Source organism: Schistocerca nitens, chromosome 5 (genome assembly GCF_023898315.1).
Source record: "Schistocerca nitens isolate TAMUIC-IGC-003100 chromosome 5, iqSchNite1.1, whole genome shotgun sequence".
In the NCBI taxonomy this organism is placed as follows: domain Eukaryota; kingdom Metazoa; phylum Arthropoda; class Insecta; order Orthoptera; family Acrididae; genus Schistocerca; species Schistocerca nitens.
Window position 1 is genome coordinate 464,579,268 of NC_064618.1, and position 12,965 is coordinate 464,592,232.

At 43.7% G+C, this 12,965-nt stretch overlaps 1 protein-coding gene across 3 annotated transcripts in view; it reads left to right on the forward strand.

The window, feature by feature from the left end:
* Nucleotides 1-993: 993 nt before the first annotated feature.
* LOC126260886 (putative glycerol kinase 5) overlaps nucleotides 994-12,965 on the forward strand; it is a 351,198-nt gene continuing 339,226 nt past the window's right edge. For all 3 annotated transcript variants that reach the window (XM_049958329.1, XM_049958330.1, XM_049958328.1), the window contains exon 1: nucleotides 994-1,309. In XM_049958329.1, coding sequence (XP_049814286.1) covers nucleotides 1,208-1,309 — 102 coding nt within the window. In that variant the 5' untranslated portion in view covers nucleotides 994-1,207. The remainder of the gene's footprint in view (nucleotides 1,310-12,965) is intronic.

Below are 12,965 nucleotides of genomic sequence, written 5' to 3' on the forward strand. Positions count from 1 at the left end.
GTTGTGGTAACAGACTGTTCAGTAGTGCAGCTAGTTGTCAACTTTAATGCCATACTTAATTTATAATTATAAGAACAAATTGGAAGGTAAATTTAAAAAACTCAAATTACTTAATAGGCATGTTTCTGACAAATACTGTGGCATATATTTTGTACATATATTGTAGATAAACTATGAAAAATTCAAGGTGCTTGTCCATTAAATGACATAAACTGTTTAACACACTGATATTTGAGATCTTGAAATGGAAGAGGATAAGCACTGCTCCCGAGTACTTTCCTTAAATTCACTGTACACATGTCCTATGAAGATTACATGTTTGAACTTCACTATGGTCAACGTGATTGATGTCTACAAAATTTACGCATGCTAAATCATCATGGTTTCTGCAACTGTAGTCACATACTACACTGATATACTTGCAACAGTATCTCGAACTGAGAACTCGTTGTAGGGGTTTGGTTTTCGGAAATTGTTGGTGCCGACAACGTTAGTGCAATTTTACCCATGAAAGTGGTATAGTTCCATGCTTTGTCTGCGCGAGAACATTAACATATTGTAATGAAAGAAAGGGAGTGTGCGATTGCTTTTACGCCGAGATGTAGTGGCTGGTATGTAAGTATTATATCTTATATTTTTAATATTTTTTCTGCTAATGGATACCTACGTCAACTGGAAGAAATTTAAAATTTTAACCCCTTTGACGTTACTTCACTATTTTGATAACACAATTACACCGAGATCAAAAGATGAATAAAATTACACATTACTGGAGACCAGGCAACGATAGCAACCTGCGGGTGTCACGTATAGTAATTCCAAAACAGTATTATCTCAATATATAATTTCTTTTGGTATTTACAATGCCCTGTAACTCAAACTCGCTACGCGAAATTTGATTAACAGGCACCTCACATCACTCTCACAAGAAACACCTCTGCGCATGCGCGAAGAAACAGCTGAATAGTGGCGAGCGCTTGTTTCATAGCCATGGATTAGTCGGTTGACAGGAGTAGCGTGGCGTGAGCAGGCAGGCGTTGCAGGGAAGTGCGGATATCGCTCAATGTGCAAGATTGTAGGCAACAGTGAGTTGAAAATACTGTGCAATACGTCCAAAGTGAGAAGTGGAACTGACCCCAAAGATCAGAGATCATTACATATAAGGTAGCTTACAAGTTGTATTTACCCACCTGGCTGTGTTGACGCGATGGACGGGTTGTTTGTTGCTGCTTTGGACGTGGGCACAACAACTATTCGCTGTCACATTCTTGACGAAACCACATCGGTAGTTGGTACAGCTGTCAGACAGGTGAGTTGGTAACTTACTCAAAGGATTCGTTTGTAATGCTAGCAATACATGAGACTCCGGTGTGTTTCGCGACGCCTGCAGGGATTCAGTCCAACAATGCCGTAGCGCGAAATTTTAAACACTACGGATTGAGACACATTTCGTGTTACTTTTTTTAATAATACATGATCACCTTTTGATATCCCTGTACTTGTAATTGCATACATCGAAGTCAACGCCATGTAATTTACGTATCTTTATTCCATACATCATAGGTCAGCGATAAGAAAAAAAAGATAGATTTTATTTTGTAATAATCCAAATCTCTTATTAATTTTTCTGATTTTTGGAATTGGTATAGCGCTATCAGAATAATGGTGAGCGGCAATCGTAACTGTACAGCTCCTGTCTCTCAGTTGGGCAGAAAGCAAATTTATTTAGCTCTTATCTCACTCTTCCTGAGACATGATAAAAGGTCAATAGCAGCGCGCTGCTCTTAAAGCTAGAACTCTGATAAAAGCTTTCATTTTCATATCGCCAAAAAATTCTACTCTCCAAGAGTTGTAAAAGTTTACGCATAACATCTTAACAAAAGTGAAGAGTTTTTTTGCTGCAAAAAACCATCGCACTACATCTGACATGAATGTTACGTAGAATCCACCTGTTGCATGTAAGGATAAGCTGCGCAGTGGTTAGAAAAATTAACTCGCGTTCGAGAGGTGCGTTGTTCAAAACTCCACCCAGTCATCCTGATTTAGTTTTCCTGTGGTTTCCCTACACCGATTATGGCGAATGACGGGAAAAATTCCGTTGCCGATTTACCCTCCCACCTGTGAGCAGCCTCCGATGACTTCGCCGCCTGTGGGACCTTCCTCCCTTTGTGCAGGTATATTTAGTAACGCACTCGATAACGTAGAGCAATGTCCTAAATTAAACTCATACGGTAGCTATATCAAAGAGAAGAGGAAAGAATCATTACACAACTCCTTTGAGAAAACTTGGAAGCCACGGCACTAGTAGCTACTTTGCAAATTTGAGCTTCTAAACGCATCAAGGCACACCATAAAGGAGCATTGTGGGATATGTAGCACTAAGAAACATAAACCATTGACTTCTTGCCAGGGCTTGAAACCGACAATAAAAGCAAGCCTACGGTATAGTGACGATTATGACCATAAACATATTGCAGTTAGATTCTTCTCCCCAAACTGAGTTTAAATATAAGGGCCAGCCAAATGAAAACGAGACAGATGGGAAAAAAACAAGTAAGTGCTTATTATTTCTAAAGTAATCGCCGTAACTGTTAATACATTTATCCCAGTATCCCACTGTGAAGTAAGACGGTCAATTCTTTCATGAAAAAATGTTTGCGGTTGCCCACGGAACCGTGATTGTGCTTCGTCCGAAGCAAATCGCCTGTCACAAATATCGTTCTTCAGGGCTCCAAAAATAGAGGGAGTGCTCGGGACTGTATAGAGGATGTGTAAAGGCTTCCCAGCGGAACTTCTACAGCGTGGGCGGGCCCACGTGTTGCCAAGGTTGTCTCGAGTACGCTGAAAAATTTGGTTGGGAGGCGCTTACACGTTCTCCATGCTGTCCCAATCTCTTTCCATGCAATTCTCAGATTTTTGGAGCCCTGAAGAACGATATTCGTGGCTGCCGATTGCTGCGAACTAAGAGCTGCACGCCCGGGTTCCGTAGACAATGGCAAACGTTTTTCCTTGTCTCACAGTGGAATAAATGTATTAACAGTTATTAGTATTTTTTAAATAATAGTTTGCTTACTTCTCGTTTTCATTTGAATGAAGAAAGAGTTTTTGTAGTCAGGGCATCTGGAACAAAAGGACGCGTGAAAGAAGTACCAAGTGAAACATTCTCAAGTGAAGATAAATAAATTGTAATTTATGCTTCCAAGCGTGCTCGTCGTTTGGCTGAAGTATTCTTTTTTTTTGTAAATTTGAGACCAACGTTTCACTTAATCTGTTTTCGAAGAATTCTCAGTCCCTTGTGAAACATGATTGAAAGTAATTGAAAAAGTATATGGAACTTTTTCCAATTCATGGCGGTATGATACAACAACCAGTGATAAATGTTTTGAAGAGAGAAACAGTCTTGGTTGCAAAACGGGCTTTATTATTTTATATTTTGCCAATAACGTGTTTCGCTTTGTTTGAGGCATCTTCAGATTGGCCTACAAAGAAAAATAAAAACTTTTCTTAGAAAATGCCACGAACCCGATTTAGTTTAACTTTTGGACTTAACAGATGCTAAACGCATTTGCTGCCGTCCACACAAATGTCTTAGCTGACAAACGCCGTTGTCAGTGTTTTAAGAACATTGCGTGGTAATCCTTAAAATAAAAGGAAATGGAATATAATAAGCGAAAGTATTCAGGAGGCAGTAACTATTCTTATTCGTAAGACACCAATAGACACGACACAGAATATTTTAAAACAATCTACTGATGTAAAATAGTGTTGATTACACGGGAAGTCACGTTTAAAACACACATAGTCTCACCAGGTAGTAGCCCTTGTCGAGTGCCCTATTAAAGTAAAACAAACCAAAATATAACCAAAACGGCATTCAAGGCGAGTAATCTGCTTATGTCTCTTTTAAGTTATGTACTGAAAAATAAGGAGACTGTAGATTACCTTGTAGAGTATATGGCGGAGTCGAAAGGATATCAAAAGCAGGATCAGGCCTAAAGAAATACATCACGAAATGTAAACAAGTAAGAAATGTAGTTGTGCAGGTTTTGGACTCCCAAATATAAAATAATATAGCCTTTTTTGCAGCCAAGACTGTTTATCTCTTGAAAAAGTATATGTTTGAAATAATTGTGGAATTTAAGTTTTATACTGATTTGGTTGTAAACAACTTCTGGCGCACGTATTTTCAATAAGGTTTAACATTTTACTAATTTTACTGTCGTTTCTCTCCTTAGGTATAAACTGTTCTTTATTGGATTTTTTTACTATGTACACGTACGCTGCTCAGAACAGTTACAGGACGAGACATAATGAAATATAGGTTACAGATAAGAAATTAATTTGGTCTGAAGTTATACATTCACCCGCCTCCGTAGCTGAGTGGTCAGCGCGGCTGACTCCCTGGCGGAGGACCCGTGTTCGATTCTCGGTACTGCCAGAGATTCCTCCTTGGTGGGAGTGCGTGTTGGGGTGGCAGCCTCGTGTGGCCAACTGAGGAGCTACTTGACCGGGTAGTAGTGGTTGAGCGGTGTGCTGCTGACGCCATGGCGCATCCATTGGCGCCTTTGGCAGAGGTTGACACAGCGATCTGTCAGTACAGGTGGACCTACGGACGGAGTCTACTTTTACGATGTCACATATTAGAAAATATCTTTCAGATTCGGCATATGATATTGAAATTTCACGAGTGTGTCATATAATTCTTGTCACTGCGGGTTAATAACATGTCGGCCATCTACGATATATCTTCTAAGCGATTTGCAGTCATGTTCAATAGAATTCTAGACTGAAATAGACGTGATCAGGCAATTCCCTCACACTGTTGCACATGGATATGAATTAGTAAGCACTGTAGCGATGAGAAGCGTCGTTGAGAAATGGTAAAAAGTCGTTTGCGGTACTAGGGTAAGGCAAAACATAATATCGAAGGATCTGGAACCCAAACGCTACTAGCGTCGTAAAATCATCTATCTGCGAGTGCTTTACAGATTGCCATCACTGTATTATCCTGCAAATGGCTCGTGCATACTACAGATTCTGACGAATCACATTGCTGAAACGTTGCGCCGCCTCTGCTCGTATCGGAGTATGCATTATCCAACATAGATGACTCTGAGGGAGCCGAAAAGTGAGCACGCATGTTAGTCTCGTGTGTGAGTGGGTGGAGTGGCCTCATTCTTCTTCATACGGTAGTACTGACACTTTGTACTTCAAATTGGACGTGTAAAAGAGTAATACCCCCCTCCTCCCCCTTCCGAAAATCTACCGAAATATCTTAAATGATTATCTGCTTGTCTTTATCAGCTTAGCACTATCTTACACATTCCCCTGTTGTCAAACCACTGCATATACAGGGTATAACAAAAAGGTACTGCCAAACTTTCAGGAAACATTCCTCACACACAAATAAAGAAAAGATGTTATGTGGACATGTGTCCGGAAACGCTTAATTTCCATGTTAGAGCTCATTTTAGTTTCGTCAGTGTGTACTGTACTTCCTCGATTCACTGCCAGTTGGCCCAATTGAAGGAAGGTAATGTTGACGGTGCTTGTGTTGACATACGACTCCTCAAGCACATCAGTACGTAGCATCAACAGGTTAGTGTTCATCACGAACGTGGTTTTGCAGTCAGTGCAATGTTTACAGATGCGGAGTTGGCAGATGCCCATTTGATGTATGGATTAGCCGTGACGCGGTACGTTTGTATCGAGACATTTCCAGAACGAAGGTGTCCCGACAGGAAGACGTTCGAAACAATTGATCGGCGTCTTAGGGAGCACGGAACATTCCAGCCTATGACTCGCGACTGGGGAAGACCCAGAACGACGAGGTCACCTGCAGTGGACGAGGCAATTCTTCGTGCAGTTGACGATAACCCTAATGTCAGGGCCAGAGAAGTTGCTGCTGTACAAGGTAAAGTTGACCACGTCACTGTATGGAGAGTGCTACGGGAGAACCAGTTGTTTCCGTACCATGTACAGCGTGTGCAGGCACTATCAGCAACTGATTGTCCTCTACGGGTACACTTCTGCGAATGGTTCATCCAACAATGTGTCAATCCTCATTTCAGTGCAAATGTTCTCTTTACGGATGAGGCTTCATTCCGACGTGATCAAATTGTAAATTTTCACAATCAACATGTGTGGGCTGACGAGAATCCGCACGCAATTGTGCAATCACGTCATCAACACAGATTTTCTGTGAACGTTTGGGCAGGCATTGCGCATCTCGTGGTCGTGCGGTAGCGTTCTCGCTTCCCACGCCCGGGTTCCCGGGTTCGATTCCCGGCGGGGTCAGAGATTTTCTCTGCCTCGTGATGGCTGGGTGTTGTGTGCTGTCCTTAGGTTAGTTAGGTTTAAGTAGTTCTAAGTTCTAGGGGACTGATGACCATAGATGTTAAGTCCCATAGTGCTCAGAGCCATTTGAACCATTTGGCAGGCATTGTTGGTGATGTCTTGATTGGGCCCCATGTTCTTCCACCTACGCTCAATGGAGCACGTTATCATGATTTCATACGGGATATTCTACCTGTGCTGCTAGAACATGTGCCTTTACAAGTACGACACAACATGTGGTTCATGCACGATGGAGTTCCTGCACATTTCAGTCGAAGTGTTCGTACGCTTCTCAACAACAGATTCGGTGACCGATGGATTGGCAGAGGTGGACCAATTCCATGGCCTCCACTCTCTCCTGACCTCAACCCCCTTGACTTTCATTTATGGGGGCATTTGAAAGCTCTTGTCTACGCAACCCCGGTACCAAATGTAGAGACTCTTCGTGCTCGTATTGTGGACGGCTGTGATACAATACGCCATTCTCCAGGGCTGCATCAGCGCATCAGGGATTCCATGCGACGGAGGGTGGATGCATGTATCCTCGCTAACGGAGGACATTTTGAACATTTCCTGTAACAAAGTGTTTGAAGTCACGCTGGTACGTTTTGTTGCTGTGTGTTTCCATTCCATGATTAATGTGATTTGAAGAGAAGTAATAAAATGAGCTCTAACATGGAAAGTAAACGTTTCTGGACACATGTCCACATAACATATTTTCTTTCTTTATGTGTGATGAATGTTTCCTGAAAGTTTGGCCGTACCTTTTTGTAACACCCTGTATTTCGAATGTGAATATCGAGAAACACCTCTGTTGAAATTCTTTTATTCAGTCCCAAGGATGGTCCTCGTCTATACGAAAATTATGTTTCAGGAATGAATTTTGCGAATTATGAACCTTACCGACAAATTTAAAGTGACTACTAGACTGGACTGATAGATATCGAAATAAGTGGGCGCACTACAGAAAATCAACTAAAGCAGCTGACAGAGGAAAGGTGAGTGGGCTTGAGGGGTACACATAAGACATTATACAGAGTTTGAGAAAGAGTTTGATCCTCTAACAGGAGTCTATCCCACGGCTGTCCGGACCGTCTCCGCACTTCGGGTTGGAGCCTCATTCAGTGCAGTAGAATTGTCTTTAGTGATGAGTGCTGCTACGAACTGAGCCCTGATGAACAGCGAAGACGTGTGTGGAGACACTCCAGACACCAATACGGTACCTACCTGATTGTCGTCCGCCACAGGGCCCGACACCAAGAGTGATGGTCTGGGTGCCATTTCATTTCATTGCAGGACTCCACTGGTCGTCAGCCGTGGCGCCCTTACAGCAGAGCGGTAGGTCGACAATATTCTACTCCTGTTATGTTGCCCCTAATGGCAAGCTATCCTGGGCTTACACTTCAGCGTTTGCTAAACCCTGTCTTCGCCAGCGAGGTCGCCAAATCTCTCCCCAATTGAGAACATTTAGAGCACTATGGGCAGGTCCCTCCAACAAGCTCGGGATTTTGACGATCTACCATACCAATTGGACAGAATCTGGCACGATATCCCTCATGAGGACATCCAACAACTCTGTTGATCAATTCCAAGCTCAATAACTGCCTGCAGAACCCAGGTTTTCCGAAATTGTAATTATTTGTTTGTCTGTACATGTACACCACAACTACCAATTTCCATCCCGTTCGGATATTCCCTCCGTGGTGTGCCTTTATTTCCTTATCTTTTTTTTTCTTAGAGTGGATAATGTCGGATGCTCTACAAGGCTCTTCGCAGATGATGCTGTTATAGTGGTTGTCCCTGAAGGAACGGTCAGTGTTCAGGGATAAGACAGGAGATGTAGTAAATATGGGCTCTTAAATGCATACCTGAAGAGCTATGAGCACATCGTCATCTTCGATACCGTGAAAGAAATCTCTTCTACTGCAAGCTCTTTGCTTTCCATATACGAGGCGTGTTTCTTTAACTAAGTACCGTTTTACCACACGCGGCCGCAGCGCTGCGGTCGGTATTCTGCGCATGCGCACTGGGTACCTACATCTGTTGTCTACGCACTGGCGCCATTACAGTCTGATTCTTCCTTGTTTACATTGTGTACTGAGTGTTTAAGATGCCTCCGACAACCGTGAGTCCCGCCGACTGTGAAGTATGGGCTGCTATAAGTGCAAAATGCCTAAAAGCGATCGATATTCATTGTGAGATCTATGCAGTTTACGGAGAAAACATTATGAGTGATGGAATGGTAAGAAAGTGAATGAGAGCATTTAAAGATGGCCGCACAAGTGTGCATGATGAACAACGGAGTGGGCGTCCTTCGGTCGTTAATGAAAGTTTGGTGCAGGAAGTGGACAGTTAGGTGAGAGAAAACAAACGCTTTACGATTTCCACTTAGCGGGATGACTTTCCCAATGTTTCTCGTTGTGTTTTGCATGGCACTGTGACCGAGCACTTGAATTACCGAAAATTGTGCGCACGTTGGGTACCGAAAATGTTGACGGATGTGCACAAAACCAAACGTTTAGACAGTGTATTGACTTTCCTTGAGCGGTACCACAATGACGGTGATGATTTCTTAAGCCAAATTGTTACAGGCGATGAAACATGGGTGGCCTACGTCACACCAGAATCAAAGCAACAGTCCATAGAATGGCAGCATTCAGATTCACCCAGAAAAGTGAAGTTTAAGTGAACAATTTCTGCCCGGAAAATCATGTGCACAGTTTTTTGCGACAGGAAAGGAGTACCGCTTGTGGAATTTCTGCCTCGTAATGAGACAATCAATGCAGCAGCTTACTATAAGACATTCTACAATCTGCGCCGTTCAATTCAGAACGAAAGACGTGGCAAGTTGAGCAAGGGCATCGTTTTGCTGCAAGACAATACCCGTCCGCATGTGGCGAATCAGACCGAAGATCTCATCACATCTTTTCGATGGGAAACTATAGCTCATCCTCCGTACAGCCCCAATCTTGCGCCCAATGACTACCATCTGTTCCTGCACTTGAAGAAACACCCGGGCGGTTAGCGTCTTCGAGACGATGACGAAGTCAAAACAGTGGTGATGCAGTGGTTAACAAGTCATGCGGCAGATTTCTATGAGTAGGGTATTCAAAAACTGGTACAACATTATGACAAGTGCCTCAATATTGTCGGAAATTATGTAGAAAAGTAGATTAAGGTACAGACTTTCATGTAAAAATAAAATTATTGAGATATCTTAGCACGTATTTTTTAAATTTCAAAGCGGTACTTGCTTAAAAAAACACGCCTCGTATTTGGCGGAGGTGATATGGACCAAAAGAAGGAAAAAGTGTCTAGTAAACATGAGCTCAGAAATGTATACTTTCAGAGCTATGGGTACATAGGAGAAGAGATGTGTTTCACAGTAGCGATGATGAACAAGTGCACTTAAAGTATGCATTTTAAAGCCCATGTTTACTGGTCAGTTTTTTCTTGTTTTGCTCCACACTATCACTTCTCAAGATATGGAAAGCAAATAGCTTCTTTGCAGTAAAAGAGATTTATTGCACAGTATCAAAGATGTAGTGCTCGGCTCTTAAGGTACTGTATGGTTATATGACTGCCGAACAATTGCTGGAAGCAGTAACATCCACTACATATGTGGAAATATGCATACAGAGCCGTATATCAAGTGGAACCACCAAATACACTGAAGAGCCAAAGAAACTGGTACATCTGCCTAATATCGTGTTATGCCCCCGCGAGCAAGCATAAGTGCCGTAACACGACGTGGCATGGACTCGACTAATGTCTGAAGTAGTGCTGGATGGAACTGACCTCATGAGTCCTGCAGGACTGTCCATAAATCCGTAAGAGTACGAGGGGTGGAGGTCTCTTCTGAACAGCACGTTGCAAGGCATTCCAGATATGATCGATAATGTTCATGTCTGGAGAGTTTGAAGAGTGTTCCTGCAGCCACTCTACAGCAATTCTGGACATGTGGGATGTCGCATTGCCCTGCTGGAATTGCCCAAGACTGTCGGAATGCACAATGGACATGAATGGTTGCAGGTGATCAGACAGGATATTTACGTGCGTGTCACTTGTCAGAGTCGTATCTTGAAGTATCAGGGGTCCCACATCACTCGAACTACGCACGCCCCACACCATTACAGAGCCTCCACCTTCTTGAAGAGTTGCCTGCTGACATGCATGGTCCATCGATTCAGGAGGTTGTCTCTATAGCTGTAAACATCCATCCGTTCGATACAATTTGAAACGAGACTCCTCCGACCAGATAACATGTTTCCAATCATCAACAGTTCAATGTCGGTGTTGACAGGCCCAGGTAAGGCGTAAAGCTTTGTGTCGTGCAGTCATCAATGTGTACACGAGTGGCCCTTCGACTCTGAAAGCCCATATCGATGACGTTTCGTCGAATGATTCGCATGCTGACACTTGCTGATGGCCCTGCATTGAAATCTGCAGCAATATGCACTTCTGTCACGTTGAACGATTCTCTTCAGTTCTTCGTTCGTCCCGTTCTTGCAGAATCTTTTTCCGGCCGCAGCGATGTCGGAAATTTGATGTTTTGTCGGTTTCCTGTTATTCACGATACACTCGTGGAATGGTCATGCGGGAAAATCCCCACTTCATCACCACCTCAGAGATGTTGTGTCCCAACGCTCGTTCGCCGACTATAATACCACGTTCAACTCACTTAAATCTTGATAACTTAGCAGCAGTAACCGGTCTAGCAACTGCGCCAGACACTTGTTTTATATAGGCATTGCCGACCCCAGCGCCGTATTCTCTGAGGTGAATACGAATGCGTATACCAGTTTCTTTGGCGCTTCAGTGTAAAGGTAACTGTCGGACAGGCAGATGCCTGACGGTTCGTTGAAGAATTCCTAGGAAGCGTAGCTCACCCGCAAAGGAAGCGACTTACAAAACCCTGATTCAACTGATACTTGAATATTACTCGTCAGCTTGAGACCGCTCCCAGAGAGGGCTGATACAGTAATTAAGAAGAGATCCAAATAAGAGTTGCTCATCTCGTCAAATGTTCGTATAATAAGCGCGAACGCGTCATGAAAATGCTCATCCAAATCCAGGGGCAGACGCTGCAAGAGCCTGTTATTTATTACACTCCTGGCCATTAAAATTGCTACACCACGAAGATGACGTGCTACAGACGCGAAATTTAACCGACAGCAAGAAGATGCTGTGATATGCAAATGATTAGCTTTTCAGAGCATTCACACAAGGTTGGCGCTGGTGGCGACACCTACAACGTGCTGACATGAGGAAAGTTTCCAACCGATTTCTCATACACAAACAGCAGTTCATCGGCGTTGCCTGGTGAAACGTTGTTGTGATGCGTCGTGTTAGGAGGAAAAATGCGTACCATCACGTTTCCGTCTTTGATAAAGGTCGGATTGTAGCCTATCGCGATTGCGGTTTATAGTATCGCGACATTGCTGCTCGCGTTGGACGAGATCCAATGACTGTTAGCAGAATATGGAATCGGTGGTTTCAGGAGTGTAATACAGAACGCCGTGCAGGATCCCAACGGCCTCGTATCACTAGCAGTCGAGATGACAGGCATCGTATCCGTATGGCTGTAACGGATCGTGCAGCCACGTCTCGATCCCTGAGTCAACAGATGTGGACGTTTGCAAGACAACAATCATCTGCACGAACAGTTCGACGACGTTTGCAGCAGCATGGACTATTTTTTTCGGATGAATCCAGGTTCTGTTTACAGCATCATGATGGTCGAATCCGAGTCTGGCGACATCGCGGTGAACGCACATTGGAAGCGTGTATTCGTCATCGCCATACTGGCGTATCATCCGGCGTGATGGTATGTGGTGCCATCGGTTACACGTCTCGGTCACCTCTTGTTCGCATTGACGGCACTTAGAACAGTGGGCATTACATTTCAGATGTTTTACGATCCCTACGAAACCCTACATTTCAGCAGAATAATGCACGACCGCATGTTGCAGGTCCTGTACGGGCCTTTCTGGATACAGAAAATGTTCGACTGCTGCCCTAGCCAGCACATTCTCCATATCTTTCACCAACTGAAAACGTGTGGTCAATGATGGCCGAGCAACTGGTTCGTCACAATACGCCAGTCACTACTCTTGATGAACTGTGGTATCGTGTTGAAGCTGCATGGGCAGCTGTACACGCCATCCAAGCTCTGTTTGATTCAACGCCCAGGCGTATCAAGGCCGTTATTACGGCCAGAGGTGGTTGTTCTGGGTACTGATTTCTCTGGATCTATGGACCCAAATTGCGTGAAAATGTAATCAAATGGTTCAAATGGCTCTAAGCACTATGGGACTCAACTGCTGTGGTTATCAGTCCCCTAGAACTTAGAACTACTTAAACCTAACTAACCTAAGGACATCACACACATCCATGCCCGAGGCAGGATTCGAACCTGCGACCATAGCAGTCGCACGGTTCCTGACTGCGCGCCTAGAACCGCGAGACCACCGCGGCCGGCAAAATGTAATCACATGTCAGTTCTAGTATAATATATTTGTCCAATGAATACCCGTTTATCATCTGCATTTCTTCTTGGTGTAGCAATTTTAATGACCAGTAGTGTATGTTGCGGTTTACTGTTAAAATTCCGAGAGCGTATGTTCCCG